Below are 27,259 nucleotides of genomic sequence, written 5' to 3' on the forward strand. Positions count from 1 at the left end.
CAGTGGCACACATGAACTTTATTCCAACTTTGGACTGTAGCCCAAAAAGAATTTTTTTTCCATTAAAGACATTTTCCTATTTCTACTCCACACAACCACTGACATCTCTGTCCATGGGAGGCTAGATAGCCCTTCACATGAGAAAGACAATACAGAGAGCTATAGCATCCCACAATCGTACCCAAAACTTTACTAACCATGTTTTATGAAGTAAACAGAGATGCTCAGAAAAATCAATTAATAAAACTGCAAGGAGTTTTATTCTTAGTCATATAAAATCCTGAAGACTATTTTTAAAAGGCAAATTATTAACTTAAAAATAAGTCAATAGAAATGATCCCTATAGAAGGCCACATGTTGGATTTATTAGGCAAATATTTTAACTCAAATATTATAAATATTTTAAAGCAATAAAGAAACCAGGCTTGGTGGCAAATACGTATAATCCCAGCTACTCAGGAGGCTAAGGCAAGTTGAAGCCTAACCTTGGCAACTTAATGAGACGTTGTCTAAAATTTGGGCTGGGATGTAGCTCAGTGGCAAAGCACCTGCCTTGCATACAGGAAGCCCTGAGTTGGATCCCCAGTTCCAGGATAAAAAAAAAAAAATTTTAAAGACAATAAATTAAATTTAATACAAATTTTTAAAAGAGCCAAAACAACTAAAGGAAACAATATCTAAAGAACTAAATTTATGAAACAGATATCTCATCAAAGAGAGAATATCAATAAACATGTATAAATTATTAAAGTAAAGAATCATATCATTTGATTGATTTAGACTTAATATAATTATTGACAAGGTTAGAATTTACATTTGCATTTTTCTAACAACAGAGTCCCAAAATTCATGGAGCAAAAACTAAAATAGCTGGAAAGAGAAATCAGCATTTCAACAATTTCCCCACTTTCAATAATAAAGAGAACAAATGGACTGAGATCAACAAGAAAATAGGAAAAAAAATGAAAGAAAACAAAAACACAATTGTAATTACTTCTGAAATCCAGTAACAACTGTGCCTAGATTGAAATTTGTAGTTGTAAACACCAGAATAAATAAAGATATCAAATCAGTAATCTAACTTCTCAGATAAGAAATGAGAAAAGAAGTAAAAACTAAACAAAAAGTTCAATGTTTTCTCTGGTATGCAGCTGCTAACTCATAAAAAGGGTGGGGAAGTGGATAGAGAAGAATAAAAGTACTTTGGTTTAGAAAAAGCAGAATGAAGGGAAGGGAAGGGTATGGGAATTGGAAGGACAGCAGAATGAATTACTATCCTATGTGCATATATGCTTATACAACCAATGTAATTCCATATCATGTACAACCAAAAGAATGAGAAGTTATACTCCATATATATATATATATATATATATATATATATATATATATATATAATGTAAAATACATTCTATCATGTATACCTAATAATAACAAATAACAAATTTTATATATATATATATATATATATATATATATATATATATATATATATATTTATCAAGAGGCAGAATGAGGCATCCCTTTAATTAGCTCCATCAACTGATAGAACATGTAGCAATCAAGAGTATACATGAACTACATTTCCAAAAGGTAGAAGGAAGCTGACCCAAAACCCTAGAGTCATCCTTGGAAGACAGATGGCAGATGAATACATCAGGTGACATAGAAAGGGACATTTTAACCATATCAAAAGATAAACAAAGGTTATAGTGTTTTAACTATACATAAGGTTCAAAATTGTTCTTGTGTGTATATTCTATGTGTGTTGTTTTCATGTATTCTTTAATGGAACTATTAATTCTACTATTTAAAGATAGTATGTTAGATATCATAATATTATTTGTGAAAGGATAATTGGATAGAAAAATGTGATTATATTCTGCTCTTCACTGTACCAAAACCATCACATAAGCCACATGAAAACCAATAAGGTATTGTTGCTCACATAATGCTGGTCTGTCCCAAGATCAGGCAAAAAAGAGGACAGTACCAGCTGCTGACAAATGCATGTTAAGCATGTATCTTCAATTAACAGTGTCAGTGTGGTTTGATTTTGCACTATTAATGAAGTTTGTGAACTGAAAATGATTTTCCTTTCCTGCTTCACCATTTGCCCAAATAATCAATAGCTTGAGAGAACAAATTAAAGCCAATGATTGCTGGCATTTATTAAATTAAAAATAAAACCTAAACCTAAATTAAAAATGGGAAAAATAATAAAAATTAGTTTAAAATATTTTTAAAATAGAGAATAGGAAGGCAATAGAGAAAATCAACAAAACCAGATTGGTTCTTGAACAGATCAAAAATATTTTCCAACTTTTAGTTAGACCAACCAAAACACAGAGAAAAAGAGAAAGAACTATACCAAATAAGATTGAATCAGAATAAACAAAGTTCCCACAAAGAATATTGCAGTGAAGATTACTCCACTGATAAATTCTTCCAAATGTTTAAAGAATGATTAATGCCAATTCTCAGATTCTTCCTATGAAATCGCCTTGTCAGGTCAGTATTATCCTATTACTAAAACCAAAGACACCACAAGAGAAAACTAAGACCAATATCCCTTGTGAATATAGATGTAAAAATACCCAACTAAATACTAGTGAAGAGAATATAGCAAAACACACCAAGACATTACATAGTATGAGCAAGAGATATTTATCCTAATAATGTAAGGTTTTTCAACATACAAAATTCAATCTAGAGGGGTAGAGTAAAAGATGGCAGAATAGAGATGGTCCATTCCTAGATATTCTGTGGCCTGAAACCAAGAAAGCAGTTTCGCAGTTTCTCAACAAGGTGGGTAAAAGAAAAAAAAAGGGGGGGGGACTTTACTGGGAATTAATACTGGACATTCAAAGCAGAATGGGGACTCAGGAGTTTGGATAAAGTAAAATAAGGAAGAAATCCTCCTTGCCACCACCACTGCTGCTGCTGCCTATACCAGCCAGAGTGGGTCCCCGGAAACAAAGTGGAGGGATGAGGGAATTACAGGAACCTGCATTTTTAGCAGGCCTGTGGCATATCTGGGTATGAAGAGATCAAAGATTGAAGACACTTCTGGACTAACCTGAATGATGTGATGCAAACTATGCTTGTGCGAGAAAGAAGCTCATCTTTCTCAGTTGCCTGCAGAGCACAGAGGAAGGAGCCACTTTGCAGCCACACTGTGGGGGCAAAAGAACTAAACAGATACTTTTCAAAAGAAAAAATATGAACAGTCAACAAATGTTGGCCAGGATGTGGGGGAAATGGTATGCTCATATTGCAGGTGGGACTTCAAATTAGTACAACCACTCTGGAAAGCAGTACGGAGATTCCTCAAACCATCAAGAATGGAACCACCATCTGACCTAGTTGTCCCAGTCCTCGTTCTATATTTAAGGGAGTTAAAATCAGCATACTATAGTGACACCACATCAATGTTTATAGCAGCTCAATTCACACTAGCTAAGCTATCACACCAACCTAGGTGTCCTTGAACAGATGAATGGACAAAGAAAATGTGGTGTATATACACAATGGAATATTACTCAGCCATAAAATAGAATGACTTTATGACTTTTGCCAGAAAATGGATGGATCTGGACACAATCATGCAAAATGAAGTAAGCCAATCCCCAAAAACAAAAGCTTGAATAGTTCCTCTGATATGTGGAAGCTAACACACAACAGAGGAACAGGATTAATAGAAGTTCAGTGGATTAGACAAAGGGAAATGAAGAGGCTGAATGGGAGACAGGAATAGAAAAGACAGAGGAGTGAATTGTACATAACTTTCCTATGTTCACATATGAATACACCATAGTGAAACGCCACATTACGGCGTGCAACGCAAGAATGGAATCCTAATTAGAATAAGTTATACTCGACTTTTTTTTGCTTTCTGCTTGCTGAAGGTGAAAGGATAGGAAAACATATACCACGCACACGGTCCTCGTAAGCAAGCAGGGGTGGCCATCCTCATATCAAATAAAATCGACTTCAGGACTAAATTAATCAAAAGGGATAAGGAAGGACATTATATACTGTTAAAAGGAACCATTCACCAACAAGTCATAACAATTATCAATATTTATGCACCAAATAATGGTGCTGCGACGTTAATAAAAGAAATTCTCCTCAAGTTCAAGAATCAAATAGACCACAACACAATAATTATGGGTGACTTCAACACACCTCTCTCACCATTGGACAGATCTTCCAAACAAAAGTTGAATAAAGAAACTATAGAACACAATACCACAATCAATAACCTAGACTTAACTGACATATATAGAATATATGAACCATCATCAAATGGATATACTTTTTTCTCAGCAGCACATGGATCCTTCTCAAAAATAGACCATATATTATGCCATAGGGCATCCCTCAGTAAATATACAGGGGTGGAGATAATACCATGCATTTTATCTGATCATAATGGAATGAAAATGGAAATCAATGATAAAAGAAGGAAGGAAAAATCCTACATCACATGGAAAATGAACAATATGTTACTGAATGATCAATGGGTTACAGAAGACATAAAGGAGGAAATCAAAAAATTCTTAGAGATAAATGAAAATACAGACACAACATATTGGAATCTATGGGACACAATGAAAGCAGTTTTAAGAGGGAAATTCATCGCCTAGAGGTCATTCCTCAAAAAAAGGAAAAACCAACAAATAAATGAGCTCACACTTCATCTCAAAGCCCTAGAAAAGGAAGAGCAAAACAACAGCAAATGTAGCAGAAGGCAAGAAATAATTAAAATCAGAGCAGAAATCAACGAAATTGAAACAAAAGAAACTATTGAAAAAATTAACAAAACTAAAAGTTGGTTCTTTGAAAAAATAAATAAGATCGACAGACCCCTAGCCATGCTAATGAAGAGAAGAAGAGAGAGAACTCAAATTACTAACATACGGGATGGAAAAGGCAATATCACAACAGACGCTACAGAAATACAGAAGACAATTAGAAATTATTTTGAAAACCTATATTCCAATGAAAGAGAAGATAGTGAAGACATCGATAAATTCCTTAAGTCATATGATTTGCCCAGACTGAGTCAGGAGGATACTCACAACTTAAACAGACCAATATCAATAGATGAAACAGAAGAAGCAATCAAAAGACTTCCAACCAAGAAAAGCCCAGGACCAGATGGGTATACAGCGGAGTTTTACAAAACCTTTAAAGAAGAATTAATACCAATACCTTTCAAATTATTTCAGGAAATAGAAAAAGAGGGAGCTCTGCCAAATTCATTCTATGAGGCCAACATCACCCTGATTCCGAAACCAGACAAAGACACCTCAAAGAAAGAAAACTACAGACCAATATCTCTGACGAATCTAGATGCAAAAATCCTCAATAAAATTCTGGCGAATCTGATACAAAGGCACATCAAAAAAATTGTACACCATGATCAAGTAGGATTCATCCCTGGGATGCAAGGATGATTCAATATACGGAAATCAATAAATGTTATTCACCACATCAATAGACTTAAAGATAAGAAACATATGATCATCTCGATAGATGCAGAAAAAGCATTCGACAAAGTACAGCATCTCTTTATGTTCAAAACACTAGAAAAACTAGGGATAACAGGAACTTACCTCAACATTGTAAAAGCTATCTATGCCAAGCCTCAGGCTAGCATCATTCTCAATGGAGAAAAATTGAAGGCATTCTCCCTAAAATTTGGAACAAGACAGGGATGCCCTCTATCACCACTTCTATTCAATATAGTTTTTCGAAACACTGGCCAGAGCAATTAGACAGACGAAAGAAATTAAAGGCATAAAAATAGGAAAAGAAGAACTTAAATTATCACTATTTGCGGATGACATGATTCTATACCTAGAAGACCCAAAAGGGTCTACAAAGAAACTACTAGAACTAATAAATGAATTCAGCAAAGTGGCAGGATATAAAATCAACACGCATAAATCAAAGGCATTTCTGTATATCAGCAACAAAACTTCTGAAATGGAAATGAAGAAAAACACTCCATTCACAATATCCTCAAAAAAAAAATACTTGGGAATCAACCTAACAAAAGAGGTGAAAGATTTATACAACGAAAACTACAAAACACTAAAAAGAGAAGCAGAAGAAGATCTTAGAAGATGGAAAAATATAAACTATTCATGGATAGGCAGAACTAACATCATCAAAATGGCGATATTACCAAAAGTTCTCTATAGGTTTAATGCAATCCCAATCAAAATCCCAACGGCATTTCTTGTAGAAATAGATAAAGCAATCATGAAATTCATATGGAAAAATAAAAGACCCAGAATAGCAAAAGCAATTCTAAGCAGGAAGCGTGAATCAGGCAGTGTAGCGATACCAGATTTTAAACTATATTACAGAGCAATAGTAACAAAGACAGCATGGTACTGGTACCAAAACAGGCGGGTGGACCAATGGTATAGAATAGAGGACACAGAGGCTAATCCACAAAGCTACAACTATCTTATATTTGATAAAGGAGCTAAAAGCATGCAATGGAGGAAGGATAGCATCTTCAACAAATGGTGCTGGGAAAACTGGAAATCCATATGCAACAAAATGAAACTGAATCCCCTCCTCTCGCCATGCACAAAAGTTAACTCAAAGTGGATCAAGGAGCTTGATATCAAATCAGAGACTCTGCGTCTGATAGAAGAAAAAGTTGGCTCCGATCTACAGATTGTGGGGTCGGGCTCCAAATTCCTTAATAGGACACCCATAGCACAAGAGTTAATAACAAGAATCAACAAATGGGACTTACTTAAACTGAAAAGTTTTTTCTCAGCAAGAGAAACAATAAGAGAGGTAAATAGGGAGCCTACATCATGGGAACAAATTTTTACTCCTCACACTTCAGATAGAGCCCTAATATCCAGAGTATACAAAGAACTCAAAAAATTAAACAATAAGATAACAAATAACCCAATCAACAAATGGGCCAAAGACCTGAACAGACACTTCTCAGAGGAGGACATACAATCAATCAACAAGTATATGAAAAAATGCTCACCATCTCTAGCAGTCAGAGAAATGCAAATCAAAACCACCCTAAGATACCATCTCACTCCAGTAAGATTGGCAGCCATTATGAAGTCAAACAACAACAAGTGCTGGCGAGGATGTGGGGAAAAGGGTACTCTTGCACATTGCTGGTGGGGCTGCAAACTGGTGCGGCCAATTTGGAAAGCAGTATAGAGATTCCTGGGAAACCTGGGAATGGAACCACCATTCGACCCAGCTATTGCCCTTCTCGGACTATTCCCTGAAGACCTTAAAAGAGCGTACTACAGGGATACTGCCACATCGATGTTCATAGCAGCACAATTCACAAATGCTAGACTGTGGAACCAACCCAGATGCCCTTCAATAGATGAATGGATAAAAAAAAAGTGGCATTTATACACCATGGAATATTACACAGCACTAAAAAATGACAAAATCATGGACTTTGCAGGGAAATGGATGGCACTAGAGCAGATTATGCTTAGTGAAGCTAGCCAATCCCTAAAAAACAAATACCAAATGTCTTCTTTGATATAATGAGAACAACTAAGAACAGAGCAGGGAGGAAGAGCAGGAAGAAAAGATCAACATTAAACAGATACATTAGGTGGGAGGGAAAGGGAGAGAAAAGTGAAATTGCATGGTAATGGAGGGAGACCCTCATTGTTAAACAAAATTACATATAAGAGGTTGTGAGGGGAACGGGAAAATAAACAAGGAGAGAAATGAATTACAGTAGATGGGGTAGAGAGAGAAGATGGGAGGGGAGGGGAGGGGGGATAGTAGAGGATAGGAAAGGTAGCAGAATACAACAGTTACTAATAGGGCATTATGTAAAACTGTGGATGTGTAACCGACGTGATTCTGCAATCTGTATATGGGGTAAAATTGGGAGTTCATAACCAACTTGAATCTAATGTATGAAACATGATATGTCAAGAGCTTTGTAATGTTTTGAACAACCAATAAAAAAAAAGAATAAGTTATACTCCATGCGTATATAATATGTCAAAATATATTTGCTGTCATGTATATTTAATAAGAACAAATAAAAAATCAATCTAAGAAACCATTTTAATAGACTAAAGTCTGAAAACTATATTATCACAGAAATAGCAAAAATTGAATTTAACATAATTCAACATATTTTCATAAGAAAAAAAAGCCAATAAGCCAGGAATCAAAGGGAACTTACTTCTGGTAAAGACCATGTACAATTTAAAAAAAAAAATCCAGCTGTTGTCATACTTAATGGTGGAAAACTGGATGCATTACCCCTAAATTCAGGAACAAGACTAGAATGTGTACTCTCATCACCTCTATTCAGCATGGTTCCAGAGGTTTTGCCCACAGACATTGGACAAGGAAAAGAAAATATATCTAGTTTGGAAAGAAAAGATTTAAATTATTTCATTTATGGATGACATAATCTTACAGGAAAACCACAAAAATCTAAAGACCAAAGAAATAAGTTCAGCAAGATTGCAGGATATATATTTGGTTTGTGTTTGTTTTTGTTTTTTAAAATCTGTTGTATTTCATTCAATGAACAACCTGAAAATGAAATAACCAAAGGCAGTATTAGGAGAATAAAAAGACAAAACACAGATTGGATGAGATATTGTAAAGTCTACATCTGATGAATCTATACACCCAAAATATATGAATAACACCAAACACTCAACAATAAGAAAATAAATCTGGGCTGAGGCTGTATAGTTCAGTGGCAGAGCGCTTGCCTTGCATATTTGAGACACTGGGTTCGATCCTCAGCAGCACATAAAAATAAATAAGTGAAATAAAGTCATGCTGTCCATCTACAACTACTATATATAGATAGAGAGAGAGAGAGAGAGAGAGAGAGAGAGAGAGAGAGAGAGAGAGAGCGAGCGAGCACTGGATTTATTTTAAGGCAAGAAAAGAAATCCAATAAAAATGGGCAAAAAGATTTAAACAGAAACTTAACCAAAGTAGATATATAGGTAGCAATAAGCATATGAAAATTACATGGTTCGTAATTATAAAAGTTTGTTAAAACCACAATATTCCAATATAAACCTTTTTAAATGGCTAAAATTAAGAAATAACAATATCTGATCTTATCTAGTGTTGATAAGGAGATGCTATATATCCACATGATGGAAAGATGAAGAGTAATTAAAAAAATAAATTATGGTTTCACCTAACAACACAAGAAATCTCAGAATAATTATGTCAAATTTAAAAATCCAGGCCAAAAAAATAAAAAAGAAGTACATCCAGTAAGACAATTATATAATACTCTAGAAGATGCAAACTGATCTATAATGACAGAATACAGATCAGTGCTTGCCTGACAGAAGAGATGGGGTGGGAGGCTTACCAAAGGGTACCAGGAAATTTTTGAAAGTGATGGATATGCTCATTATCTTTGTCATGCTGTTAGTTTTTCTTGGGTACATACATATATTAACAACTATCAACTTGGGGCACTTTTAATATTGGTAGCATCGTTTGTTACTTATGCCTCAATGAAACTGTTCAACAGAAAGGCAATATGAAGATTCTATGTAGAATGACTACAAAGGACAGGCTAAGATTTAGTTATCAGTCCTAAGAAGAAGAAACCCTGCAAGACGAATATCATATGATGATAACAGAATGCTGCACACAAATGTAATCTAGACTAGAACTGCGTTTTAATCTTTTAAACTGTCTTTTAATCCCTTTAAGTTTTAGCACTGAATCCTTAGCAAAGAAATGGATACAATACCAGCAGCCACTGTGCAGGCAGTGAAGACACTAAGGCACAGGCTCTGAACACCAGTTGTCTCGGTGTACAAGTTGTGGCAACACTATTTGCATCCCATGGTCCCAAAAAAGATTAACAACTTCTTGCTCACTCTCTCATCCTTAAAGTGGGACTATTAGGAACTTGGTGGTGATCTTGAAAGGAGTAGAAAATCAGGGCATGTTCCATAGGAAGCTAGTGACACTGATTTTTTATGGTTCCAGGCAGTGGTGCATACACTTCCTACTAAAAAGAACCTGACTTTTCAGAGAAATGGCTGATTCTAGGTCTGGCACAGGAAATATACAAGACAATCCTGGAACATCTTGTCGTACCAGGAAGCAATGAAACTTTCAAAGACTGTGATAGTTATAAAAAGACTCAGAAGATAACTTGTGTTAGTTCCTACTGTGTAAAGATGGTATGGTTTTTGCAGGAGATAATAATTCAGTGGATTGTAAAATCAACTTTTTAAACCTATGAATTTTCAAATTTATCAGTAACAATAATGATATTAGCACTCTTTGTTCATCTTTTAGATGCACAGATCCTTTGGATCCTTTTAGAGGATATCAAAACAGCTTATTATTTTGAAAACTGGTAAATAAAAGTAAAGAACGGGGCATTTGTCTTGTCTTGTGCGATTTGTCCTGCATGATAAATAAGTCATTCATGAGAGAAGTTTCTTTCTATACAGAAATTCCATATTATAAAGGGAGAAGAAATGATGATGTTAGAATATCATCATCTGGCAACCTCTAATATGTGGATGAGTCTAGAAAGAATTGGCTTTAAATGTTAACATTCCCAAACAAACAAACAAACTAAAAAAGTCAGGCATTTTTACCTCCTGAATGAAATGAAGCAAACAAATCTGAAACTGGTTGGGGCCTTAGACTTGACTACTGATTTGCTGGATATAGGAAACTCTCAAAGAAAAATATCAAGTTTCTTTAACACAAGTGCAGTTGAAATAGCAAAAAAAATCCAAGAAAGAAAAAGAGATGAAGGAAAATGCATAGATCAAAAGAGACATATCCCGGTAAGGATGTATGTAGCTCAGTGCCTGCTTAGCATGCCCAAGGCCCCGGTTCATCCCCAATACCGCAAATAAATAAAGTAACAGAGAGAGAAGGAGAAAGGGGTGATGGGAGGGCGGGGAAAGATATATGAACGATTCACAATATGCAGACCTTAGATCTTGATTCAAACAAAATATTTAAAATCATAAGACAATTAGGGGAATATAATATTTATAGATGAAATGATTTGGTACTTTGGATCTTAACCAGGAAGGCATATATGAAACAAGATTAGCCATGACTTTAAGATGGTTATAAGGGTGGATCCAGAATACATCAATAGATCCTTAATGCTATTCTCTCTGCTTGTGTGTGCATTTAAAATTGTTCATAGTAAAATTTACTATTTGCTGTTTAATACATTAAGAATGCAGAGATATTTGGACTGAGTAGGCCCTACCTATTAGAATTAAGAAACTGACTAGTACAGTGGTCAAACTCAGATAACCATTTCCCCTTAATTGCATTAAACTGTGCCACATATTATAATTGCCTGCATGTGGATCCATGATTCTGCTGCAAACTGGGAAATGAGTGGTAGTCTTTAAGCTAATAACAGCATGGCCGCATGTGGGAGAGATCCAGAGCCTGAGTCCTTATCAGTGGTGTCATTTTAAGGTACCCAAGAGAACAGTCTAGGAACTGGAGCAGCTTACTTGGCTTTACTTGTATTTCCTCCAAGTCAGATGAAAGGCACCCAGAGTAATGCAGCTCTCTGTCACTGCTGCGGTTACACTTGATATTGATCAGAAGCCCTGTTCCCTCATTTTCCCCCTCCGTCCATCCTCAGTACTGAAAATAAATAAATGATTAAAACAACAGAGAGATTTACTTGTAAAGACTTTGTACCTTGTTTACATTTTCCAGAGAAACCAGACACGTCACCCACAGGTGTTTCAGTTTGGTGGCATCTGAAGTGATAGGAAGTGTTTCTTGTAGCTTTAAATTTTCTCCCCAGATTCCTAATAAGCCTTCTTTACTGATAGTCAGATAATGACCTGAACTTTTTAAGAAAATTATCTTTTGAATGGTGTCCTTGTGTTTTCCTGGGAGGAATTCAAGGTCCTTCCACTGGGGAACCACAGTTGCCTTTGTCCGTGCATCTTTCTCATAAAGTGATAACAGGATAAATGAAGTCAGCTTGTCCCAGTTAATGAAGCCCTCCAGGGCCACATCCACTTTGTCAAAGAGCTCTCCATATTCTTCTGCTGGGCCCCAACCAACAGTCTCGGTCATCTTATGCATGAATTCTTCTCTGGACATACAAATGGTTTCCCTTGGGTCTGGAGACTAAAAATGGAAAAAAAAAAAAAAGACCATAGTGAAAGCATCCACAGGTACAAGAGCATCATGCTACCCCCAGAACTGGCTTTAATTAACAGTTCTTCCAAAATGCAAAGAAAAATGTCTTTTACTTTATAGTGATATCATATTTAAGTGAATTTGGGTAACAGGACAAATTATTTCCAGGGCTAGAAGCTGATATCTTCAATTATAAACATCTTTATAACTGGAAGAGGAGAGCAGGAGAGTCAGAGAAGGTGTGCCAGTGGAAGAAGAGGTGGCGGGTGAGGGGCTACTAGCCAAGGACTGCAGGCAGCCTTTAGAACCTAGAAAAGGAAAGGAAAGGATTCCCTGCTGGAACCCTCCTGCAACCCAGATACTATCTGGATTTTTGCCTTGTGAAACCCATTTTGGACTTCTGACTTCTAGCAAATTAATAAATTTTCATTTAGAAGCTACCAAATTTGTGATAATTTGTTACAGCAGCATTAGCGACTTAATATAGTGCTTCACAGAAAATGAGTGAATCTCCCAAGAGGCTTTAGCTCAGTCAGTGAAATTATACTGTGGTGAAACTTTAATCCAAGTGCAATAAGTCCACTTCTGTAAACAAACCATTACAGAAACAATGAAACCACAGACCGCTGAGAATTGCTGTTCATGCTAATGTTCTATAGAGTATAAGTTAGCAGATACTGAAGTACTGTTTTTCAGGGGGGAACACAGGGTCAGGTTTCTGCAGTCCTCTGGTCACCCCATTTTCATAAGCAGCTGAATACATAATTTTGTTTTATGTGTATTTTAATTTAAAGATTCTTTCTTTAATATTATGGTAAATTCATCACAATTGAACTCATAGCCAACACCATTGTAACTCTTGCCTGAATGAAGCTAACACACGGATTTTCTCAGTAAGGCACTTTCACAGCCTTCTTGCACTTTGAAATGCTAAAAAGCACTTTGCCACTACACCTAGGGGTCCTTTAAAATAGCAAAATCATCAACGAAAAGCACAGAAATGAAAAAAGATGGCACTGGGTAGATGGAGAAAGAATGCTTATTCACAGTGTGAAAGCTGGAACAAAGAGGCTGAGGGTCGCCTTGCTTGACCTCAGATTGAAACATGTGCATTCGGATGCTCAAATTTTTCCCTAGTCTTCACGTGATGGCAAAGGACCATGAAAGTACCATGTGTACTGATTTGGGGTTATAAACATATTTTTAGAAGTAGATAAATTCACAAATAGGAATCCATGAATAATGATGATTATATTTTGAATAAATATATTGCTTAATATTGATAAGCTTTTTGCTGCAATTTGCAATGAGTCAATCAACTTTTCCTACTACCCTGGAGCAAAGGGTCAAGACTGACAGCCCAGGAGGCAGCATATTACCCAGCTGGCCAAACAGATGTAGGTTTTATCCTGATTCTTTCAGTATTGTAAAATCTACCAGCAAGCTACTTCATTGCTGAGCCTTAATCCCTACATCTGTACAATGGGTATCACAGTATCAGTCATGATAAAATTGTTGTAAGGATTAAATTGAGGTATCATGTGTGCAAGAACTGAGTAATCAGATGTTTAATAGAGCTTAGTCCAGGCTTTTAATTAACTAAATTAATTTTCTAAGAAATAATTAGCATCAGGCCCTTTGAACTAATCAGAAATGTATCAATCTTGCCCAGTTCAATGGTGCATGCCTATAATCCCAGTGGCTTGGGAGGCTGAGGCAGGAGGACTGTTAGTTCAAACCCAGCCTCAGCAATTTAGCATGCACTAAGCAACTCAGTGAGACCCTGTCTCTTAATAAAAGGGCTTGGGATCCTGCTCATAGTTGAACCTCTGAGTTCAATTCTTTGTACCAAAAAAAAAGAGAGAGAGAGAGAGAGAGAGAGAGAGAGAGAGAGAGAGAGCAGTAGTCTATCAATCTTATCCTTATTAAATTAACTTTTAGTCTAGAAAGTTTAGATTGATGATAATTTCTCAGTGACCCAGATTTTAGTGCAGAGAAAGATTTAGCACAGAGAAAGAAATCTGGGCCTAAAATCACTCCATCTGAACCAAAACTGCAAACTGTTTTTGAAAACTAAGTCAATGTTGATCTTTATTTTAAACTATTACATAATGGCATCAATCAATTTCACATATATTATAATCTCATTAATAAAACAACATTTTAAAGCAGAATCTCAGTGCATTTTCTTCCTATGGGCTAGTAACTTCTTTTTATTTCTAAGAATGTTCTGACAGACATTGAAACAATTTTTTTTTACATTCAAGAATATGGTATTGTGGATATAACATCAGCAACAGATTTTCTTCCCCCCAATACCATAAGCAATTAACGACATAGTTTTCTGCACATTAATAATGCCAGTATACACTGGTGAAGAGAGAAAAAATATTCTCGATTTATGAAATTGGTTAAAAATTAAAGTCCATTTGACCCAGCTATTCCCCTTCTCGGTCTATTCCCTAAAGACCTAACAAGAGCATGCTACAGGGACACTGCTATATCGATGTTCATAGCAGCACAATTCACGATAGCAAGATTGTGGAACCAACCTAGAAGCCCTTCAATAGATGAATGGATTAAAAAAATGTGGCATTTATACACAATGGAGTATTACTCTGCAATAAGAAATGACAAAATCATAGAATTTGGAGGGAAATGGATGGCATTAGAGCAGATTATGCTAAGTGAAGCTAGCCAATCCTTAAAAAACAAATGTCAAATGTCTTCTTTGATATAAGGGGAGTAACCAAGGACAGGGTAGAGACGAAGAGCTGGAGAAGAAGAATAACATTAAACAGGGATGATAGGCGGGAGGGAAAGTGAGAGTTAAGGGAAATTGCATGGAATTGGAAGGTGAGCCTCAGGGTTATACACAATTACATATAAGAGGAAAGGAGGAGTAGGAGAAAAATTATATAAGTGGAAGAAACGATTTATAGTAGAGGGGATGGAGAGAGAGAAGGGGAGGGGAGGGGAGGGGAGGGGTGAGGGGACAGTGGAGAATGGGATAGACAGAAGACTACATCAGTCACTAGAAAGGCAATTTGTAAATCAATGGAAATGTAACTGATGTGACACAGCAATCTGTATACGGGGTAAAAATGGGAGTTCATAACCCACTTGAATCAATCTGTGAAATATGGTATATTAAGAACTATCCTGCATTTGGGGTAAAATTGGGGGTTCATAACCCACTTCAATCTAATGTATGAAATATAATATGTCAAGAGCTTTGTAATGTTGTGAACAACCAATAAAAAAAAAAGAACTATGTAATGTTTTGAACAACCAACAATAAAATAAAAAAAAAAGAAAAGAAAGAGGAAAAAAAAAATTAAAGTCCAATTGTTTCTTTGCTCTCCATGACAATTTCATTACTATTGTTCACCCATTACTTTTTTTTTAAGTTTGGAAATAAAACCATATTTTTGCCATATTTTTGGTTAAAACTTTCACAGTTTGTTATTACTAAAAAAATTCTATCTTATTTCAAGAGGCATTATGTCTCAACGAATATGTGGCTTGTGTTTATTCTATTACATGCTAGCTTGAATAAATTACTTACATGTACTGTTAAAATTCTTGTTATGGTTTGGATATGAAGTTTCCCCCAAAGACTCATATATTAAAGGGCTGGTCCCTGATGCAGCAATGTTTAGAAATGGAAATTTTGTGAAGTGATTGGATCCTGAGGACTGCAACCTCATGGGTGGATAAATCCATTGAGAGATTGGATGAACTATTGAGAGGTGGTGGAAAATGTAGGAGGTGGAACTAGTTGGATGGAGTGGATCTTCAGGGGTATGCCCTTGGCAATGAATTATATCTTATCACTTGTGGCTTCCTTTCTTCTGAGTTTCCCAGCTGCAATAGGTGAGCAGCTCTGCTCCGCCACACCCTGTCTGCCCTGATGCTCTTGTCTCACCACAGGCCCATAGCAATGGAACCAGCCAGTTATGAACTAAAACCTCTAAAATCAGGAGCCAAAATAAATCTTTCCTGCTCTAAGTTGTTTTGTTTCTCTCAGGTATTTTGTCACAGTGACAAAATATTAACTAACACAGTATTTGAATTTTTATATAAGCTGAAAAGCACAAAGGATTTACATTAACTGCACAATTTATACTCATTTTATCAGTGGTTCCCACCTTGCCCTCTGGGACTAGACTTATTTTCACTTATTCCATCTTACCATACATATTCACTCTGTTGTAGAGAGATTGTGTGGTAGTATAACTGGACTCTAAGCCCCAGCCATAGTTAATGCACCTCTAAATATAAATAACGATAACTAACTTAGTGCTATTATTAGGATTAATGGATAATTTCAGGTATATATACCACATGAAATAATTAAATGTGTTGATAGTACACTATACTCAATAAATGTTAATTCCTTGCTAAAGGGTCTAAAGAATATTAAGAACTATAAATTAAGTCATCTTGCCATCAATAACTACTGGCTAAGAATTTACCTCAACTCATCTGTGTAAAACTGAGGTGTCAATCTTTAATTTTACTATACTATCTTATCTATCAAGAATGGCTTGTTGCAAATTGAGTGATTCTGAGATTTCTTGTGGGGGTGAAAAATATGTAGAGAAGACTCCACCAACAGGATAATCGGAAGCTGTCTATTCTATGACCATGGCTCTCATGGCTGTATAGATTAGTTTTGAGATTAAAATGAGATAACTGTACACACTCTTCCACTTGCTCTTCAAAAGCAAAAACTGTCCTAAGTAACCCTTGTGAAAGCAAAGTTCACCTTTTCCCAGAAACCTCAGTTATTTCACGTACTCATGATCAACATTCCATCTTGCCATGTGCCATTGGAGTCCACTGTGATGTGAGGTGAGTTAAGGTCCCACATTGGAATTCTTGGAAAGAGGCAACCCCATGGAAAAGAACCTAAGAGACCCTTCAATCTAAAAATGAACTTGCATATACCATGATTTAATTGTCAAAAACTCTGAGTTTATATTAATTTCATATGAGTTTGATTTTATATTATTTTGTTCCTTATAATAATTTATTTTTGTATCACTGATATATGCACAAAAACATACACACATTTGTTAAAATTAATATTAATTTAGTTAGCATCTGGATTTTATGCCTGAATTTGCACACAATATTTGTGTAAACTTGAGGCAGTCATAACCTCTCTCAGGGTTTATATGAGGCTCCAGTAAGAAAACTCATATAAAGGACCATCTTTATATTAAACAGCTATATTCAAAGATATTTTTGTTGAAGACATATCCATATCTGCTGGCTCGGATTGTTAGAACAATTAAAAAAGAGATTTATATATACTAAACTGACTATAATTAATTTAAGGGTATTTCAGGTTATTTTCCTAATTTAACTATACTAATGTGAGCAAAAATTTTGTCCATATTTTGATATGATAAACACCTATTAAAATGTAAGTTTATTTCTTTAAAGAAAGATCCTTATTGCCTAATAATTCTTACTGTTTAAGATAAAGATTAATTTTGGTAAATAAATTCACATTGTTGATTAAATATTAAGTATATTGAACTACTAACTTAAACCCCTGTATGACCTTTTGAGAGGAGACCCCTCACCCACCTCCCTGTGAAAACCTACTCCAAAAGCCTTGAAGGCACTCAGGTTAATAAAAACAGCCCCACAAAAGATACAGGTTACCCAGATAGATTATTCTATACCTCTATCATTTATAATCCTGCCATCAAAATTAACTCCTACTGGAGTGTTTTGGCAAACAGGTCCCATCTATTGGGTCCATCTACCCGCTTCTAACTCTCGGGTGATAACTCCCTTTTATGAACTAGTGATAAATCTGATCTGGAAAGCCAAATATTTGGGTGATGCACTGTTTGGAAAAACTTTTGACATTCTCATTCAGCCTTATACCCAGGATATGACTTTAAAATTACAACAAGAACATGATCTTTGGTGTCTTTTTCTCTGTAATTTCAAAGGTCAAATTGATAATCACTTCCCCCCACATAAACTTCTAGAAGGCCTTAAAAAATGTTCTATTATTTTTCCTAAAATTATTAAAGGGGAACCTATCCCGGGAGCTCAGACTGTTTATACAGACGGAGCAAAAAGGGGGTTTGCTGTTGTTTTTGATGGATCTCAAGTAATTCGACACCCTGTTCCTAAACTGTCTGCCCAAAGATCAGAAGTTGAGGCTCTAATTATGGCTCTTAAACTTTACAATTCCACCCCACTTAATGTGTATACTGATAGTCTCTATGTTGCCAATTTAGCCTTAGTTATTGAAACAGCCCCTTATATTGGCAGGCAATCTACTATCATGGAACAATTACAAACGGTTCAGCTTCTTGTTTGGGCTAGACGAGATCCTTTATTCATTGGACATATCCGAGGACATTCAGAGCTTCCTGGGCCTCTGGCGGAAGGCAATGCTAAAGCAAATGCCGCCACTCACAATATGGGACCGCTTTTCGGTCTCCTCCTTATAGTTGCTGTAGGCCCCTGCCTTGTCAAGAGAATGACACAATTTATTAAAGACCAAATTAACATTCTGACTTCTAAGCCAATACAGGTCCATTATCAACGCCTACAAACCAAGGATGATCTTGCTGAAGTTTGTCTCCGACCGATTCGAAGATGATTTTTCTACAATGATCCCTGCTTCACGCCTTCCTCCTTTTACCCCCTTTTCCTTCTTTATTTTTGTTATTCCTCTCCTCTGACTCTATGCCTTGTCGAACCGGAACCAATTAGAGACCCAATAATGACTGGCTGGATCGCTACCACTAAATGCCTTGGTAACAATGAGCTGATCTTGTAGTACCCAGAGACGGGCAACTTTCACGCTTGCACTGCAACCTAAGACAGGGGAATGGGGCCTCCCCAGAGACGGGTAAGCACTGTAAGGGCAGTGAACGACCTAAGACAGGGGCTACTTGATTCCCTTTGACGTGCAACAAACAAAAGAGGGGGAACTGCTGGCTCGGATTCCCCCTGGCCCCCGGGGCTTGGTGCCGGCCCTGGTTTCTTGTGTGCACGTCAAAGAGGCCAGCTCCCAAGGCCTTGAAAGATTTGTGGTGTCTGTTTTCATATTCAGCCTATAATGGTCATGTGGGAACGTCCTGACCTGCTTGGGTCTGATAAGGTTCCTGGTTGAAGGCTTAGTATGAGTCGACAAGGACCACCTGCCCCCCTCCGTCCTTGCTTCCGCCTACCAGTAACTTTCCATTCTGTCTGAAAGAAATATATAAGTATGAGCTGAGATAATAAAGACAGAGATTCCCCCTGGATGAAGGACCTCGGACTCCTGTGTCTTTGTTAATCCCGACGTCTCCCGCCGGACTCGGTCCATTTTGCCGGACGCGGCGCATATCAAGCTAAATTCACAAGCATATATTTAGTATAGACAAGGAACTATTAGGAACTTACAAAATTTGATTTCATTACAAAACATAGTGTATCAAATAATTAATTCTCATTCCTTTCAATTGAAAGTTTAATTACTGTTTTCCCAACAGAAAATGCATTTCAACATGAATGTCAGCCTTTCAGATAAAAACTACCTGACAGTATTTTCAAAGAGATATCTTTTCACTCCTGTTAATCAATATTCTGGCTGACCTTTATGAATTAGAAATTGGTATTCTTGTCCCTCTTAAAATAATACTTCCGGGGCTTCAGTTGTAGCTCAGTGGTAGCACACTTGCTTGGCATGTGCGAGGCACTGGGTTTGATCCTCACCACATATAAAAATAAATAAATAAAAGTTAAAAGAAAGACATAAAAAATACAATAACATAAAAAATATAAATTAAAAAAAACACTTCCAATGAAAGTGAAAAGCATATGAGCAATTAGAAAACATATTCTCATTCAGCACTTCCCAAGATAGCACTGTAAATTTATTTTGCTGTTTCTATTTAACTATTAAATAAGAAAATAACCAGATATTGTCTCTAACAGTTCTTATAAGAACCAGAAGACTAATATACTCAAAAAGGTCTGGCTGATTGTCCCACTAGGCACAACTTTATATCTTTAGGAAATCTTTCTGTCTTCCTGAATCTCTTTCAAAGAACATTATAAAAATCATTTCCTTTTGAAAGCATTTTCTGCAGCTATAGTCAGTGCTAGCAAGCTGTGTGTGTATGTGTGTGAGTGTGTGTGTTCTAAAGCATGAATTCTGTAAAATTCTCTTCAGCTTCTGAGCATTGTTAGACTTAGATTTCATTGTAACTTACATGAAAACTGAGCTTTAAATCTAAGTGTAAAACTCCTAAAATACATCTTTATGTAAGAAACTTGACAGCTGTTTTTTTTTTTTTTTTTTTTTTGTCATTAAGAAGAAATGCTGTGTTTTGAATTGGTAACATGTGAGGGTACCAATATGCTTCAAATATTGTTTATTCTTTGCACAAATAACCCATGCCTACTACAAAAAATACAGATTAAGCTAAATATTAAAATTCACCATACTGTTAAGCCTTCCAGACAGTTTTTCTAGGTAGAAATAGAAATGACGGCTTTTACAGAATAATGCAATGATATATATGCTGTTTTTCTTCCATCATACTGCAAAACTGTGCCTCTTGCAATATATATTGGTCTTTATCATCATGAGATCTATGGCAGGGACATTCGATTATTTATGGCCTCTATTGTTAAACATTTCAACTATTCCTAATGTATTGCAATGTAAACAACACTGCAACAAATATCCCTGCACATATATCTTTACTCAGTTGTGCAATTAATTTCTGAGAAAAATTCCCTTGAAGCAGAAATGCTGAGATAAAACATTTGCACATTCTTAAAATTTTTGATGTCTTGCCAAGTCCTTCTCAAAATGGTTGAAAAAATTTACATTCCCATCAACAAAGTATAAGGTTGCTTATACCAAAGAGCCTCACCAAGCTTGGGTATTTGTAAGGCTTGTCAACTCTTTTTTTTTTTTTCTAATTTTTTTTTAGTTGTAGATGGACAGAATACCTTTATTTTTTGTTTATTTTTATGTGGTGTTGAGGATCAAACCCAGTGCCTCACGTATGCTAGGCAAGCGCTCTACCACTGAGCCCCAACCCCAGCCCCAAGACTTGTCAAGTATTGCTACAAAATAATTCTGCTAAACCTAAACTTTTACACACTTTCTGGCACAAAAGAGCAATACATTCCCAAAGCAGACACTTAACTCTGTCTTTCAAAATCTGCCAAGTCTTGAAAATGTCATTTATGTGTTTTTTTCCTATTCCTTTCTTATAATGATATTTACTGATTAAATGAAGAAAGAAAAGATTCTTTATTTTCTCCTTCTTTATAAGTAAGGACTTGCACAAGACAATAATACAAGTCCAAGATTACAACTATGGAAAGATCATAATCCATCTCCATAAGAAATCTGAATATTCTCTCCTCTGTCACAGCCGGGCAGTGGGTTAGCATGTCACAGACCTAAGGACCACTGACCTCATTCATTGTTTTTGCTTCCAGGTCATGGAAATTAAAGTGAAATGGTGAACTTCATTATTTTCATCCATGCATCTATTTATCCATCTACTGATCTATTCATTAGTAAATGCATGATAAGTATGTATATAATAAAAGGCACCATGAGGTAGGTTTACCTTTTTATTTATTCATGCAGTGATTAGTTATTCGGTGCCTGACCCATGTCAAATGCTATTATAAACACTGAGCATTAACTCTGAACAAGACAGACAAGGTCAACACTTCAAATACTTGAACTTCAGTGGAGATACTAGGTGTGTTAGTCACACTGACTGGCATGTGGTTCTAGGTTATCAAAAAGAATAAGGTGGGCTGGGGATGTGGCTCAAGCGGTAGCGCGCTCGTCTGGCATGCGTGCGGCCCGGGTTCGATCCTCAGCACCACATACAAACAAAGATGTTGTGTCCTCCAAATACTAAAAAATAAATATTAAAATTCTCTCTCTCTCTCCCTCTCTTTCACTGTCTCTTTAAAAAAAAAAAAAAAAAAGAATAAGGTCACAAGCATTACCGTAACTATTATTTCTCCTAATTTTAAACTGAATGCCTCTCCTAAACATGATGAAACATTCTATAAACAGAAATCTTATAGGGATTAGAAACTTTTCCTTAGTTGGTAAGTTTTTTGCTTTTATTTCAGATCACTGGAATTCATCAATGCTTCTTTTTCCTCTACATGAAAAATAGCTTATAATATGATCTCAGAATCTTGTTTTCTCCAGTACCTGCTAGTTTTAGCAACCACTTTACCCAAATTAATATTTCTTTTGTCATTCATCATGATTTTTGGGTAATGTTCCATGACAGCTGAACGAGTACACACTATCAAAATACATTCTTTTCTCCTCTCTTTGTAATTAAATTTAAAATTAACATGCTGCTTTCTCATGCTTCATTCTGTTACACTTGCCTCAATTTCCCTTGGTTACAAAGCATATTGGTTATGAATATGTATTAGGATTCGCTGTCAAACCCCGTGAACATCTTCTGGAGCCGAAGATTAGATGTTATTTCAAACCAGATGCATCAGTTTAAATCATCCCCTGCAATTTTCACCTACAATGAACATTCGTGAGAGACTGAGCAAAAGAACAGGAGAGGCTATCTGCTAGCTAAGGTTCATAGCACTGTTTCTTCCTGCTTCCATGGACTTAGTAGGTTTTAATTATCATTTATGCTGTGATATTAATGACTCAAGAGCTCACCAATTCAAATGGAATTAGAGTACCCTGAGTAACAAAGACACAGGCTTTGAAATCCAGGTATTGAATTTAAGGTTTTCAATCAAACTCTCCCAAACCAAAAATCTAACAATTAGGTTTCTTACCCAGCTGGTGAATTAGAAGTGATTTGAGCTATAGGGGAAAGCAAAATCAATAAATCCATCTTCCTCTTTTAAATAAAGATGATCATGATCTCTGAGAAATCTAATTGTTTTATTTTTCTCTAAGTCTATGGAAGTCTTCAATTCTCTGCTCTATGTATAAGTTGGTGCTCATCATTATCATCTGTTTTTTGCCTAAACTAGAAACTTAGGTGGGGGTAGAAATCTGACCAATGGACTGGCATAACCAACAGACAATTCACCTCCATGGATATTCACTTGGAAATCTAATAATCTCAGCCTAAATATAAATTTTTTAAACGATTTTTCTTTGTTGTCAAAAAATGTGGCAAAGAATTTCACACATCCATAAGATTATGAATTAATAGCATGTTGCAGCAGAAGGAAGTTTAGAGAATCTATACCAAACCCTTCATTTAAAAAGAAGAAACTGAGGCCCAGGAAACTAAAAAGACCACATAGATGAGATCACATAGTTCACTAGTGACAGAAACAGGCCTACAACTAAGGATTTCCGACTTCTTACCACTTTAACCACACTGTAAATACACTGATTTCAATAAAACCTGATTCTCTCCAGAATAACACAGAAAAATATGAAGTTAGAATGTATATACCCCAATTAACTCATACATTTTGTTAAGTTATATATTAGAAGTCTAAAGTTTTATATAGTGATACACTTAAATTTTACTTACAAAGTTTGAATCAGTTAAGAGTGAAATGATGGGCTGGGGATTTGGGTCAGTGGTATAGCACTTACTTAGCAGGTGCAAGGCCCTAGGTCAATCCCCAGCACTGCAAAAAAAAAAAAAAAAATAGAGTGAAATGATGAAAAGTCTGAACTAGGGTCTAAGACTCTAAGAGAAACTTTTCTATGAAATTTTAACTCTTTCCTTTTATTGCAACCTTCTTAAACCAAAGATTAAACATTTCCACCATTCTCTAGTCATTATTCCCATTCTTTTGATCTGCTATCTGTCAATTATTAAGTAAAATATCAGTCCTAGAAAAGTATCTTCTCCAGGCCTATACGCAGGATACTGAAAAACTGATGGATAAAGATCACACAAATGGTAGACCAGTGGTACAAAATAGAGGACACATAGACTAACCCACAAAATTACAATTATCTTATATTAGACAAAGGTGCCAAAAACATGCACTGGAGAAAAGATAGCATCTTTAACAAATGGTACTGGGAAACCTGGAAATCCATATGCAACAAAATGAAATTAAACCCCTATCTCTCACCATGCACAAAACTTAAGTCAAAATGGATCAAGGACTTAGGAATTAAACCAGAGACTCTGCATCTAATAGAAGAAAAAGTAGGCCCTAATCTTCATCATGTGGGATTAGGCCCCAACTTCCTTAATAAGATTCCTATAGCGCAAGAATTAAAACCAAGAATCAATAAGTGGGATGGAATCAAACTCAAAAGTTTCTTCTCAGAAAAAGAAACAATCTGTGAGGTGAAAGAGAGCCTACATCCTGGGAGCAAATTTTTACCCCTCACACGTCAGATAGAACACTAATCTCTAAGGTAAAAAGAACTCAAAAACCTAAACATCGAAAAAACAAATAACCAATCAACAAATGGGCCAAGGACCTGAACAGACACTTCTCAGATGAGGATATACAATCAATCAACAAATATATGAAAAAATGCTCATCATCTCTAGCAATCAGAGAAATGAAAATCAAAACTACTCTATGATATCATCTCACTCCAGTCAGAATGGCAGCTATTATGAAGACAAACAACTGTAACTATTGGCAAGGATGTGGGAAAAAAGGTACACCCATACATTGCTGGTGGGACTGCAAATTGGTGCAGCCAATATGGAAAGCAGTATGGAGATTACTTGGAAATCTGGGAATGGAACCACCATTTGACCCAGCTATTCCTCTTCTCCAGACTATACCCAAAAGACTTAAAAACAGCGTACTACAGGGACACAGACACATCAATGTTTTTAGCAGCACAATTCACAATGGCTAAACTGTGGAGCCAACCTAGATGTCCTTCAGTGGATGAATGGATTAAAAAATGTGGTATATATACATAATGGAATCTTACTCAGCATTAAAAAAAACAAAATTATGGCATTTGCAGATAATCTAATAATCATGAACAACTTGGTGGTGTTTAATTAATTCATAAGCTATATTAAATATACATGCTGATAAATTGTGACACAATAAAACACAATTACTTTAAATATATTTAAAAAAAGATCACACAAATGGGCAAAAGTTGTCACTAAACAAAACATATGATCTCCAACTAAAATGGTCTCTCTGTATTATTAGGGTTCTTTCCAAGTTTCTTTGCTGAACTTTTAGTTTCATTCCACACTTTCTTCAAATTCCTAGTTTATATCACTTCCTTATTCATTCTTAATAGAGAAATTTGATTCCTAATTCTTACAGGAATAAAGGAGCAGGAGAAAGAGAATGAAAAGAAGCAGCAATCAGGGGCTGGGATTGTGGCTCAACAGTAGAACATTCGCCTAGCACGTGTGAGGCTCTGGGTTCAATCCTCAGCACTACATATAAATAAATAAAACAAAGGTATTGTGTCCAACTACAACTAAAAATAAATATTAAAAAAAGAAGAAGCAGGAATCATCAATCAGATGGAAACTTCTGTTTTTAACAGATTTTCCTGTGTATGCAGCCCTCTTTTTCCTGTAACAACAGAACTTCTCCTATGTTTTGGACGTGTACTTCTCCCCCACCTCAGAGAATCCCTCCTTCCATCATCCTTCTGTTCCATATTGACTCCTTTTCACCAGCACTTTAACATGATCAAGTTACTGAAGTCATTGAACAGTGAACATATTCTCGTGACACCACCATCTGTTTTTAACTACTTTCACATCCTTCATCTCCTTTCCTACTCTGTACTTGAAGGAATGATGCTCACCTCCAACTTACTAAACCTATTACAATCCAGTTTCTTTTCCTTGCCCCTTTGAAGCTGCTTTTACTAAGAAGACTAAAAATCTTGTGACAAAATCTTTCAATGGGCTCTTTTCAGTTCTTATATAATAAAAGGAAAATGTACCAAGGTGATGTTAAGTGCCAGAATATCTTTGTTTGAGGAAAAAAACCTTGAGATTCCCACTTAATGGGAAAATGAAAGCTGACGTATTTGCAAGACACCAATCAATAAAAAAGGGTCAAGCTACTCTAAAACAGAAAGAACTTGGTACTTTTATTTTATTGATAATTTTATTATTTGATCAGACAGGGATAGAAGAAAACAGTGACATAAAGATGAAGTAGAGAGAATCGGAGATGACAAGATGACAGAAAGTGGCCTGCCAATCAGCAACCATCAAGAAAACCCATAGCCAACACGGGTAAGATGACCCTTAATAATGGAAGTGCCTGGGTTCTGTGGCACTGTGAATCTTTCTCAATTTTAGTATCAGAAAGAATAATGATGGTAATAGCTAACAACACATTGAATAGAATAAATGAATCCATGAATCTGTAGCAACACTCAAAACAGAGAGAAAGGGAGAGTGAGAGGGACAAAGAAAAGAGGATAAGAAAGAAGTCTTTCATACAAAAAAAAAGCCATATTGACAATAAATAAGGATCAATAAAATATAAAAATCACCATTTTCTATTAACCTAAACACACTCTTTTCAGCAAAGACTATCAGTTGATGCTCAAGTCAATGGGTAAAAATGTGTTGAAGACTCTTCATAATATCTAAGTATCACTCCACAGGTACTTTTATAGTGGATAACTGTAAGGGACCCATTTCAATCAAAGGATCAAACTACAGAATCACCAATACTTGGACAAGTTACCATGATGTAATTTCTGATATCATGCAAGAGGTAGACATAACATATTCTATGCTATTCCCTTGCCAAAACGTAGTGAGCCTGAATCTGACAGTGAAGAAGCAATAAGAAAATCCGGATTGTAGGATATTCTAAACAAATGGCAGGAATTCCTCAAAATATCCACATCAGGAAATAAGAGAAAAAGTGGCCAAAATTAAAGACAATTAAAGAAAAACATCACCTAAAGCAAAGGTATAATCCCGATTAGGCCTGTGATTTTTTAATACCGAATATTTTCTCTGATATAAGTATGCTTATTCATAATAGAGTTGGGGCGGGGAGCTTGGGAGGATTAGATGAACTCTAGATAGGGCAAAGGGGTGAGAAGGGAAAGGAGGGGGAATGGGTGTAGGAAAGATGATGGAAT

The 27,259-nt window shown here is 35.9% G+C and overlaps 1 protein-coding gene across 1 annotated transcript in view; it reads right to left on the reverse strand.

The window, feature by feature from the left end:
- WDR49 (WD repeat domain 49) overlaps window positions 1-27,259 on the reverse strand; it is a gene marked incomplete at both ends in the record, with an annotated part of 149,249 nt that overhangs the window by 102,622 nt on the left and 19,368 nt on the right. The window contains one exon of the mRNA XM_081300726.1: window positions 11,725-12,165. Within this exon, the coding sequence (XP_081156852.1) occupies window positions 11,725-12,165 (441 nt within the window). The remainder of the gene's footprint in view (window positions 1-11,724; window positions 12,166-27,259) is intronic.

This window comes from Spermophilus citellus (genome assembly GCF_964194105.1).
Source record: "Spermophilus citellus genome assembly, chromosome: 7".
Classification (NCBI taxonomy): domain Eukaryota; kingdom Metazoa; phylum Chordata; class Mammalia; order Rodentia; family Sciuridae; genus Spermophilus; species Spermophilus citellus.